General features: G+C 44.5%; 1 protein-coding gene across 1 annotated transcript in view; it reads right to left on the bottom strand.

Annotated features, from left to right (window-relative positions):
• LOC142185526 (uncharacterized) overlaps window positions 1-12796 on the bottom strand; it is a 54044-nt gene that overhangs the window by 39745 nt on the left and 1503 nt on the right. The window contains exons 3-5 of the mRNA XM_075260954.1: window positions 12511-12699; window positions 12313-12436; window positions 9790-10641 (exon numbers count right to left, since the gene is read on the bottom strand). Of these exons, the coding sequence (XP_075117055.1) occupies window positions 9790-10641; window positions 12313-12436; window positions 12511-12699 (1165 nt within the window). The remainder of the gene's footprint in view (window positions 1-9789; window positions 10642-12312; window positions 12437-12510; window positions 12700-12796) is intronic.

Here is a 12796-nt window from a genome sequence, read left to right as displayed (position 1 = left end):
ACCGGTCTGTAGCAGCCATAACTTTATTCTGGACAAATCCTTTGGAAAGGGGTGTAAAATGACCTGTCCGTTCTGACCCTTTTTTCCAGTTTTGCTAACACACTGGTTTACCAAACAGCTAGGCATGATTCTTAGAAAAACTGCCCTATAGGAAATGGAAAGAATAGGGAAAAAAAAAAGGTATTATATTTTAATACAATAGAAAATATTTTTTTTATATTAACTTTTAAAAAGAAAAAAAAATTACAACAACGGCAGCTTAGAAAATATGGGATTTGTTATCCCGCTCGTGATCAACCGTACCCTCAGAGACTAAGGCACTCTCAGATTCTGTGATGTATGAACTATTACGGTCAATTTGTTTCTACACTAGCCTTGGGTGCTCTATTGTTTGGGTCCGCCAGGGGAACGGCACGACAAAGAGCCCGTCTGCTCGTCTGGTTACGATAACAGGGGACTACGGGTGTCCATCGGGTTTCAATATAGAATCGTACTCTGTGCAGGACTTTTCTCTCCAACCAGTTTCAGCAAAGATTCCTATGGTCTCCGATGCAAATTAAAGGGATCCTATCATTGGAGGCCCTTTTTTTCTGAATAACACGTAGGAATAGCCTTAAGAAGTCTATTCTTCTCCTACCTTTAGACATCTTCTCCGCGCCGCTGTTCGGTAGAAATCCCAGTTTTCTTGAGTTTTCTTGAGTATGCAAATGAGTTCTCTCACAGCACTGGGGGCGGTCCTCAGCGCTCAAACAGCACTAGAGGCATCCCCAATGCTGCGAGAGAACTCTCCAGCGACGTCTTCATCTTCTTCTGGAACACCCTCTCCCTGTGTCCTCTTTCGTCCTGGGTTTCAATCTTCTAGGCCTCGGGCAAAGCCAACTGTGCATACCCACAGCTACAAGAAAATGGCCGCTTACACAGTAAGCTGTTTTTATTTTTTTATTATTTATTTATTATTATTTATTATTTTATTTTGTTTTATTTCATTATATCTTATTTTATTTTACTTTATTTTATACTTAACTCTTATTATCGCTTTATAGGTACATTTATATTTTTTGCTCTTATTCCTTTACTCCCATTTATTTATTTCAATTTAGTTCATTCTTATTCTTATTTTTTAGTTGATTTTATTTACCGTATATACACGAGTATAAGCTGAATTTTTCAGCACAGTTTTTTTCCCCTTAGAATACATATAAAAGTAGAAAATGACTGTGAAACACATACACATTAGGTCTCCCTGTGTCTGAGAGTGCCCGGTCTACTGAATATAGGGGATCTGCAGTGCTCCTGTTCCGTTGGAAAGGGGTTAATGGGAGCACTGCAGATCCCCTATAGTCAGCCAGACTGAATTCCTAGTGGGGGGAGAAAAAACAGTCCTCAAGCTCAGGAAAGGGGCAGACAGACAACCAAAACACCCCCTCACCTTTCCCAGCACCAGCACCTACTGCACCCAAAAACTCCCACCATTTTAATTTTTGAAATTTTCCAGTAGCTGCTGCATTTCCCCCCCTTGGCTTATACTTGAGTCAATACGTTTTCACAGTTTTTTGTGGTAAAATTAGGGGCCTCGGCTTATATTCGGGTCGGCTTATACTCGAGTATATATGGTAACTATTTTATTTCACTTTATTTTCATTCTCCTATTACCCTCTCTTGACTCATCTTACCCCCTTCCCTACTCCTCCTCCCATCCCTTTATTGCCGAGTTCACACAGGGTTTTTTGGTCCAGAACCTGAGGCGGAGGCCGGTCCAAAATACGGGTAGCTGCGACTGGATGCCGATGCGGTGTACCAGCATCCAGTCACGCACTCCGCTCCGGATTAGGCCCAAATGAATGAGCCTAGTTGGGAGGAGGGAGTGTCTTCAGGCCGAATCGCACGGCAACTTCGCCTGATGAATGAGCATGTCCGGAACAAACGGCTCCCAGAAAAAAAGAACTGACCGACTACAATTGATTTCAATGGGAGCCGTCTTTTTGGTCAGGATTTTGAGATGAATTCGGCCTCAAAATCCTGACCAAAATACCCTGTGTGATCCCAGTCTAAGACACTGAGTGATGGCCTACTTCGGCTAACCCTCAGGTCGCAACATCATGTACAATGACTTACTGCCCGTATGTTGATCTTCCTATTAATCTGTTTATACCATATGTTAGACCAGACCTGGGCAAAGTCCGGCCCGCGGGCCATATCCGGCCCTCTGACTGATTCAGTCCGGCCCGCACAGCTTTGACTAGGGAGGCGTGTCTAGGGGGGCGTGTTTAGGGGGCGTGTCTTAGTGCCGGCCGAAGATGGAGATGTGGAGCGTGTCATAAAGTACTGAGAGATGTAAGGTGAGCTGCAGGGGGGAGAGAGAGAGTGTGTGTGTATCTCTATATGTGTGTCTGTCTATATGTGTCTATATGTGTGTCTGTCTATATGTGTGCCTGTCTATATGTGTCTGTATGTGTGTGTGTATATATGTGTGCCTGTCTATATGTGTGTCTGTATCTATATGTGTGCCTGTCTATATGTGTGCCTGTCTATATGTGTGCCTGTCTATGTCTGTCTGTCTATATATGTGTGTGTGTGTGTGTCTCAGTAACCTAGGGGCAGAGATGGAAGGGGAATGTTATACTAGGGCAGAGATGGCAGATGGAGGGGGGGGACATGAAACTGGGGGAGAGATGGAGGGGGGGGCATGAAATGGGGAAAATAAAGGGGGATATGAAACTGAGGGAGAAATGGAGGGGGGGGCATGAAACTGGGGGTAGATGAAGGGGGCACAGACTGGGGGGACATTAAACCGTGGAGGAAGCTGTAGGGGGACTTGTCTGCCTCTAGTTGCCCCCAGTTTAATGTCACCCTCCAGCTACCCCTACGGTTTTATGTCTGCTTCCAGCTTCCTGATTTTAATGTCCCCCTCTAGTTGCCCCCAGTTTCATGTCCCGCTCCAGCTGTCAATTTATTGCCGCCCTCCAACTACCCCCACTGTTTAATGTCCCCCTCCAGCTGCTCCAGTTTCATGTCCCCTCTAGTTTCCACCAGTGTAAACTGGGGCACCAGGAGAGGGACTTAATACTGTGGGGCAGTTGGAAGGGAACATTACAATGTGGGGGCATATAATGTACGGGTGACTGTAGGAGGATTATACTGTGTGGGGGCACATGCAAAGATGATTGGGAATGGGCGGAGTCAACGTAGAAGTGGGTGGAGCTAAATTTGTCGTGGCACGGCCCTCTAGCATAGTTTCAATTTCTTATACGGCCCCATGGGAAAATTAATTGCCCACCCCTGTGTTAGACGTATGTCCAGATATTCTCCACCTTCTCCTTTTTTGTATCTTTTTGTGCTTGTAAAATAGAATTGAAAACAAAACAAAGCAAATGATCTCATGGTCGAGCCCCCAGCTCCAATCTGTGACATGTTACAGGGGCATAAAAAACATTGAAAGCTGATTTTTTTCAGCCACATAAAACCTCAAAAATCGGATGATATTGCGACGTCTCCTGCTTTGGCCACCTCCAGTGATCCCAATGAAATGAATGAAGTGAGGCAGCGCATTTCTGACCACCGCCGCATTCAAGATGGGGTGGAAAACACCTTCTTTTCTATTGCTGGGTGGGAGACTCAGAGGTGTGACCCCAATAATCAGCCTTATAACCCCCAGAGAGGGCAACTACTGAAAATGACATGAGAAAATGCCCTTATAAACTAAAATATGGCTCTTTAGCCATATTACCCAGGCTCACACTAGCATACGCTGTCTGTTGTTCTGGTCTGTCGGAGGATCAGAACAACAGACATGAGATCGCTGAAAAAGGAGTTACATAAATAGCCGTATGACCCCATTATGCTCAGTGGGGTCCGCCACGCTCCAAAGGACATGGGAACGGTTACATACGGAGCCCAATGTACTATATTGGGGTTCGTGGGGCATCCATTGTGTTTGAATTAAAACCGATGGGCAAAGAAAAGCCATGCCGCTCTGGAGACTATGACGCCATTGTGAACATAGCCTTAGTGTAGGAGGAAAGAGGATAAAAACTGCTATAAGGGGTTAAATAGAGACATAGACATATAATAGGACATACAAGACAAGTAAAAGATCCACTGACCAGTAACATGCCGAAAGATTCCTGAGAGCAAGGACCTGTGATGATGTCACCATCAAGTGATCACATGGGGGCGGAGTTATAGGTTACAGTGAATCTAACTGCCCACTGTGGTCACATGATCATGACATCATCAGACGTCCTCCATCTATTCATTGTTATCATTACAGACGCCCAATTTTCCTCAGTCTTATTATGGACCGTTGTTGCACGCTTGAAACAACGTTGTCGCATGAAAATATGTCAGAAAACTGACAACCTTTTTGATGCACACGGAAAGGTTTATTGGGTTCTCCTGCTACGTTTACTTCTTAAAAATTTGCATCGAGATGTTGATTGTTATTGATTTGGTTTTAATGAATTGCCGTACTAACGGAATTTTTGCAAAATTTTTTTCTTTTTCCTTCTCTGGTATTTTTTTTTTTTTTTTAACACATCAAGCTCCAGATTTTTTTTTTTGTCATATTCCTATAGAATATATTTAAGCTAATTGTACACAGAATTTTTTTTTGCTGCTGCATTTAAAAAGTTTTAGGCCTCTTTGGTCTGTCCGAGGGAGTCCGCATGAAGACCGAATGCAACTGTAAGCTCTGTGCAGTGAAAGCACACGGACCCCATAGACTATAATGGGGTCTGAGTGCTTGCCGTGCATGCACGAATCATGTGGGCCGGAAAGTAGATTGTGAAGTACTTTCCTGTCCGCATGATCCCTGCGGAGATTTGGCGGCAAGCACATGGACCCCATTATAAACTATGGGGTTGGTGTGCTTTCTCTGGCACAGCACTTGCAGTTGCGTTCGGTCTTCATGCGGACTCCCCCGGACGGAATACCAATGCAGATGTGAACGAGGCCTTAGTTTGCAAGTGTATAAAGGAAAAAAAATTGTGTGACCTAAAAAAAATGCACACAGCTATGTAAAAATAGTGTGCACGTAGTCCTACTATGGCATTTTGTAAAACTTATTGAATAACATCAACATGTGGCTGTGGTGTGGAAAAAAGATGCCCTGCAAAAAAAGTGTGCAACCATCCTTTCCTATGTAGCAAAATTCCTTCAACCGAGCATTAACCCCTTAAAGAAGACCTTTCATGTCCTCCTGCATATGCGGTTTTATATACCGCTAGAAAGCCGACAGTGCGTTGTATTCAGTGCACTGTCGGCTTTTCCATTATGTGCCCCGGGACTGGAGATATCGGTGATGTTAGTTTCAGCACCGATTTCTCCCCACTGACAATCTGGTGTCATTGCTGGGTTGTGAGGAGCGCCTTGCCCTTCCTCAGAGCTCAGCATCAACGCCTCCTCCAACAGTAAAAGGTTATGTTAGAGTACTGTTGTGGGGGAACCTTCCTTACAGCCCAGCTAGATTGTCAGGAGCACCCTTCTGACAGTGGGCAGAGATCGGTGCTGAAATGAGCAGCACTGATATCTCCAGCCCGGGGGAACATGTGCACTGAATTCAGCACACTACTAATCGCCTGTGCCCGAGGACATGAAAGCTCCTTAAGGACTAGGCTGATTTTCTTTGTAGCATTCCAAGAGCCATAAGTTTTTCATTTTTCAGTTCACGGCTTATTGTTTGCGGGACAAGTTGTACTTTGTAATGGCTCCATTCAGTATCCTGTACAATGTCCTGGGAAGCTGGAAAAAAATTCAGAATGAGGTGGATTTAGAACAAAAATGTGTTATAGTGAAACCCCCCAGGGTGCCTGTGCACTTTACATGATGCGTGTGATTTTGCTGCAGAGTGTAAAGCATTATCAGTTGTTAGCAGCGGGTGCTGGCTGTGTTATACAGCCGACATCCCAACTGTACAGAATGCTTCCTTGTGCAGGATCTTACATTTATTGACCTCAATAAAACCCAAAGTGGTAACCCATAGAGGTGGGATAGCACCTTATTGTGTTGTGTGCACCTTATGTGCAGATTTAGGGAGCAGCAGAACTTTCCTCCAGTCCAAAGGCCAATGGCTAGGCCATCAGTAAAAGAGAAGACATGTCAATTTCTTAACATGAGAAGAAGGTGACCAGACATGTCTGCACTCCTTCCGTACAATAGAAGACATTTAGGCTGAGGATCCACTTTGATTGGCCGAGGCAGTAACTCTGCTGCAGAAGTGTTTTACAGTCCCTGCAATGTGGATGGGATTCTAGCGGAGTTGTTTCATAAATCTCTGTGATTGTCCCATTTACCTGAATGGGACTTGCAAAAATCCATGTGCTTTGTTACCAAAACCAGCCCTGTCAGTCGTATGGAACTGATTTTCGGTTTCATGAATTTCTTCAACAGATCTTTGTGTGAATATACTCCTAGAACCACAGACACGTGAAGTGAGTAGCACCTTACAATCAGGGCCGGATTCAGATGAAGAGAGGCCCTCGGCTCTGCCACTTATGAGGCCCTTTCACCTCCCATTTTTAAGTTTGTAAATGACATGAGAGATAATAAAATCCATCATTCCTGTGATATATATCCGGGGACACAAGGACTTTCTATAGCTCAGTCATTACTAGAGGACTTACCGCAGGTGCAATCACCATTATTTCATTTCTATAGTTGTATTGCTAATGCCAGAAATCATCCAAATAAAATGGCCAACAAAAATGCTACTGAGCATGCCCGGACCATTCTATCACTAGAGATCTTTACTACTACAAAAACATGGCCGCCGTTGTAGACTATTGTGCATGCTCTAATACAAAACCATTAAAACTTTATTAAAAGAACAATCGACAAGGCAAATAGTAATAACGTTATAGTGCTCCCTGCTTACCTGGTGCTATGTGTTATAGTGGTGTCTTCTTCTTGTACTTTGTAGGACTTTGTACCCCTTGAAGTTCCAGGACCTGGTAGAGATTGCAGCCTCTGCACCCCCTATAACTATGCCTGTGGATGCTTGATATAGTCCTGGGTATAGAGAGAATCTGGTAGGGCGGATCCCTTATAAACCCCTGCTGATATGAAGCTATACATATATATAAGATTGTCTCTCTTCGAAATATTTCAATTTTCCAACAGCCGAGGTAAAGCTTCTAAGCATCAGAAATAAGTGATCTTACACCACGAGCATGTACCTAGAAAGTCTGCACCAATTAGTATATTTATTAACTCCTTCCCGACATGCGCCGTAATAGTACGGTGCGTGTCGGGTCTGTAACTATGGCGACCGCCCGGGAGCCGGGCGGTCGTCATAGCCGCCGGGTGTCTACTGCTTTAAGCAGTAGACAACCGGCTCTCATGCCTCCGATTGGTCCCCGGACCGATCGGAGGCATTAACCCCTCCGGCTCTGCTGTCAAAGGCGCCGGAGGCGCCATTTTCCCGGCGGCGCATGGGCGCCACCATTTTGGCAGGGATCGCCGGCTCCTGGAGCATGCTCCAGGGCCGACCCCCCGTTGCCATGACAGCCGGGAGCCTTGTTAAAGGCTCCCAGCCGGTCTGCAAATTCTCTCTTTTGCAGGCTGGTGTATACAGCCTGCAAAAGAGATGATGATTTTTTGCAATGCATTGCAATGCATTAGCATTGTAATGCATTGCATTAGTGATCAGACCCCCTGGGGTTCAACACTCCTAGGGGGTCTAATAAATGCAAAAAAAAAAATAAAAAAAAAAGTAAAAAAAAATATAAAAAAATATAAAAAGTATTAAAAGTTCAAATCACCCCCCTTTCCCTAGAACAGATATAAAAGTAGTTAAAAACTGTGAAACATATACATGTTAGGTATCCCCGCGTCCGAAATCGCCCGCTCTACAAATCTATACAAATATTTTTCCTGTTCGGTAAACGCCGTAGCAGGAAAAATAGTCAAAAGTGCCAAACCGCCGTTTTTTCACTGTTTTAATTCTGATAAAAATTTGAATAAAAAGTGATCAAAGCAATAACATTTCCCGAAAATGGTAGAACTAAAAAGTACACCCGGCCCCGCAAAAAAAGACGCCCTATGCATCCCCGTACACCTATGTATAAAAAAGTTACGGCCGTCGGAATATGGCGACTTTTAGAAAAAAAAAATTTTAACACCGTTTTGGAATTTTTTTTAGGGGTCAAAATGTAAATAAAACCATATAAATTTGGTATCCCTGGAACCGTACCGAAACACAGAATACAGGGGACATGTCATTTTGGCTGCACAGTGAACGCCGTAAAACCAAAGCCCGTAAGAATGTCGCAGAAATGCATTTTTTCTTCAAATCCACCCCATTCTGAATTTTTTTCCTGCTTCCCAGTACATTATATAGAATAATTAATGGTGGCATCATGAAGAAAAAATTGTCCCGCAAAAATTAAGACCTCATATGACTCTGGGAGCAGAGAAATAAAAAAGTTATGGGGTTTAGAAGGAGGGGAGTCAAAAACGAAAAACAAAAATCAAAAAATGCCATCGGCGGGAAGGGGTTAATACACGATTATTTACTTTTTGAACAATGCAAGAGCAAAAGGGCAGAGGACTTAGAGGGATTTTTCCGTTCCCCATTGTTTTGTTTTTTTCCATACTGATGACCTATCCACAGAATAAGCCGTCAGTATCTGATTGGTCAAGTTCTGACACCCAGATCCTGCACTGATCAGTCTGTGTTTTGGCATCAAAAGGTATTGCATGTAGTGGGCCCGGGGTCGTTATAACACATTAGTGGACCCAGCTCAAAGGTTTCCTAAGGCTGGGTTCACACGGGGTATTTTGGAACGGAACTTGAGGTGGAGGCCGTCTCAGGTTTCGGACCAAAAGACGGGTAGCTGTGACTGGATGCCGGTGCAGTGCATCAGCTGGCAAGGGATGGTTCAAGGAGAAATCAGAAGCTGTGAACCCCCACTAGTTAATATAATAAAAGTGTTTCTTCCTCTGGGCGCCATGCTACATGCTGCGGTTTCTCTTGGTATGCAAATTAGCTCTCTCACAGCACTGGGGGTGGACCCTATGCTGTGAGAGAACTCTCTCCAGCGCTACCTCCATCTTAGTCAGGAACGGTCTCTTCATTCTCTTCTTCCGGCGGTGTCTTCTTACTTCTAGGCCTCGGGCAGAGCAGACTGCTCTTGCACACAGGCCCCGAGAAAATGGCGCTTACAATACTATGCAAGTGGCCATTTTCTCGTGGCCTATGGGCATGAGCAGTCATCTCTGCCCAAGGCCGGAGGCCTTAGAAGTTACAAGCCACTGCCGGAAGAAGAGGCTGAAGATGACGCTGCTGAAGAAGAGGAGGCAGCGCTGGAGAGAGTTCTCTCGCAGCATAGGGGACGCCCCCAGTGCTGTCTGAGCGCTGGTGCCTGCTCCCAGTGCTGTGAGAGAGCTAATTTACATTCCGACAAGAACCAGGATTGTAGGCGAATGGCGGCGCGGAGAAGACAACGAAAGGTAGGAGAAGAAGAGCCTTTCTTAAGGCTATTCTGACGTGGTACTTAGAAAAAATGTCGTCTGAATGATAGGATCCCTTTAAAGGATCTTCTCACCCCAAGAAAGGGCAGCGAGCTGCTTCTAGATACCCCTGGTGCTCTGTCTTCCATGGGTGTAACCTATGTCGAATGCTGCAATCTAACATGTCAGAAAACTGTTGTTCTTCCACCATACATATACATTTTTTAATGAATTCCACCAAAATCTCCCAGCTTTTTTGGCTATAATGTCTATGAGCCATTACTGCAGTAGCTGAAGCCTTGGCGGGTCAATTAGGTCATAAAGTATGAAAATTAAAATGGCTTCTCCCGGCGTAAATTTTTTGATGCTCAACTAAGTTTGATTTCTTGGAAAAACACCTCCCACATTCTGTACATGAATACGGCCGCTCCCCCGTGTGAACCTTCTGATGCTCCATGAGGTTGGATTTCATCGAAAAACACTTCCCGCATTCTGAGCATGAATATGGCTTCTCCCCCGTGTGAACCTTCTGATGTCTCACCAGATCCGGTTTCCGTGTAAAACATTTGCCACACTGCAAACAAGGGAATGGCCGCTCCCCCCTGTGCGTCTTCTGATGCTCCACCAGATTGGATCTAATGGCAAAACTTTTGCCGCATTCTGAACAGGAATAGGGGCGCTCCCCCGTGTGAATCCTCTGGTGTTCCACGAGATGGGACTTCGAGGCAAAACACTTTCCACAATCCAGACAAGAATATGGCTTCACCCCCGTGTGGACCTTCTGATGTTCGCCCAGGTTTGATCTCCAGGTAAAACATTTGCCGCACTCCAGGCAGGCATACGGCCGCTCCCCTGTGTGGATTCTCTGATGTTCGATGAAATTAGGTTTATTAGTGAAACACTTCCCACATACGGAACATGAATACTTCCTGTCGTTCTTATGGCTTGTCTTCTGCATAGACATAGGAGACTTTTTGGTAAAATCGATGGCGCCGTCAGACCATGGAAAGCGTGACTGATCAGAAGACGGTTCTTCTAGAGTCCTGGGATCGGGTAACATATCTCTGCTGTGGATTACTGCAGGTAGGTTTGGGGTTATAGGGTAGTGCTCATAGCTATTTTGTGTCAGGTCACATTCTACTTTACAAATGGAAGATGAGAGGAGATGGCTGACCTCGTGGATCAGGATATCATCTGTACGGAAAAATGGATATTTATGATGACTTGTCATAAAAATTAAAAAAAACAGTCATTTATAAGTCATCATTGGGAGTTAAATGGAAAATTCTAGTGCATATAGATTAGTGAGGGGGCGCTCACACTGCCATTGTTACTATCCATTGCCGTCTTCCATCATAGGATGACAGCAACGGACATTAAACTGTCGCAGAGAACGGTCCCAGGCTGATTCTGTGTCCGTTCCCATTGACACTAATGTAAACACCATGACGGAGGCGATCTTCCTGCGTGTATGACTTTATCTTCCAAAGGTAAAGAAACATGAAGGAAGATCGCTTCAGAATCAGTCTGTGACAGTTTAATGTCCGTTGCTGTCATCCTATAATCGAAGACAACAGACATTAATGTGAACTCCCCCTAAGAATCAGTACAGTTAAAATAACTGGACCATACAGTGCACCTTTAAGTGCTCATATACTCCCAAATGTTCTCTGCTCCATATACAGACAGACAGAGCCAGATCTAGATCTTTCACTAGAACGAAACACAACCTGGGCAAGGAATACTCTGTATTGCCTAGACAATGAAGGTCGGGAACTAGCTTATGTGTCACAGCTCCAAAATATCAGCAGCATATACAGTATTATTTCACACACTACACTTACTCTGCTGTGAGAGATCTACACTGAAATATCTATACTGAAATGGTCGGGTCCCCTTATCTATACTGAAATGGTCGGGTCCCCCATATCTATACTGAAATGGTTGGGTCCCACTATCTATACTGAAATGGTTGTGTTCCCCTATCTATACTGAAATGGTTGTGTCCCCCATATCTATATTGAAATGGTTGGGTCCCCCTATTTATACTGAAATGGTTGGGTCCCCCATATCTACCCTGTTTCCCCGAAAATAAGACGGTGTCTTATACAGTATAAATTTTTGCTCCCAAAGATGCGCCATGTCTTATTTTCAGGGGTGTTTTATTTTTTTCAAAGAAGAATTCACATATATTGCTAAATATAAAAATTAACATTTATTAAATACTGTACAGTATAAAAATATTTTTATAGATTTGTAGAGCAGGCGATTTTGGACACAGGGATACCTAACATGTACGGTATGTGTTTCACAGTATTTACATACTTTTATATGTGTTCTAGGGAAATGGGTTGATTTGAATTTTTAATACTTTTTTTTTATATATATATATATATATATATATTTATTTTATTTTTTTTTGCATTTATTAACCCCCTGTGGGCACTGACCAGAGGCATTAGCGCTGGATATCTGCTGACACCAGCAGACACCAGGCGGCTATGGCGGCCGCCCGACTCCCAGGAGTCGGGCGGCCGCCATAGCCGCCTGGTGTCAGCAGACATCCAGCGCTAATGCCTCTGGTCGGTGCCTACACATGCTCCCATAGAAATGAATGGAAGCGCCCGGCACGCCGATTAACCCCCTGCTTGCCGGCTACTTCCATTCATTTCTATTCACTACGTCTTACTTTCGGGGGAGCGCCTTATATTAGGCAAGGCAGCAAAATATCTGCCATGCCTTACTTTCGGGGTACGTCCTATTTTCGGGGAAACACGGTATACTGAAATGGTTGGGTCCCCCATGACATCTCCATATAACTAACAACACACGCCTATACTCGCAGAGTCCAATATCTCCTCTTACCCTGTGGTTTGAGGGGCGGCTCGTCCTCCATCATGACCTCCTTGTACTGATCCTTGTGTTCCTCTAAATACTCCCACTCCTCCATGGAGAAATGGACAGTGACGTCCTGACACCTTATCGGGACCTGACAACACAATGATACGGTCATCACCCAGACACGTGACTGTATTAAGTCCCAGCATTCCCAGCAGCGCTCACCTCTCCGGTCAGCATCTGGATGATCTTATTGGTGAGCTCTAGGATCTTCTGCTCGTTGTTTGTCTCATATATCAGCGACTGAGATGGCGGTAAAAAGACCCGGCTCTGGCTGTTGTTCCATTGTCCTGACACATGGGCATTGTAGCCGGGAGTCATAAGCTCATTTGTTTTTTTCACTACTGTGTAATCCTGTGCATGGAAAGAGACATATCAATATAACCAATATATGAAGAAAAGCTAAATCCCATCAATATTCGGAGGAGGAGTCCTGGAAGGGATGATCCGG

Source organism: Leptodactylus fuscus, chromosome 11 (genome assembly GCF_031893055.1).
Source record: "Leptodactylus fuscus isolate aLepFus1 chromosome 11, aLepFus1.hap2, whole genome shotgun sequence".
NCBI lineage: Eukaryota > Metazoa > Chordata > Amphibia > Anura > Leptodactylidae > Leptodactylus > Leptodactylus fuscus.
The sequence above is the reverse complement of the archived record's forward strand: the minus strand, read 5'-3'. Positions and strand labels throughout refer to the sequence as shown.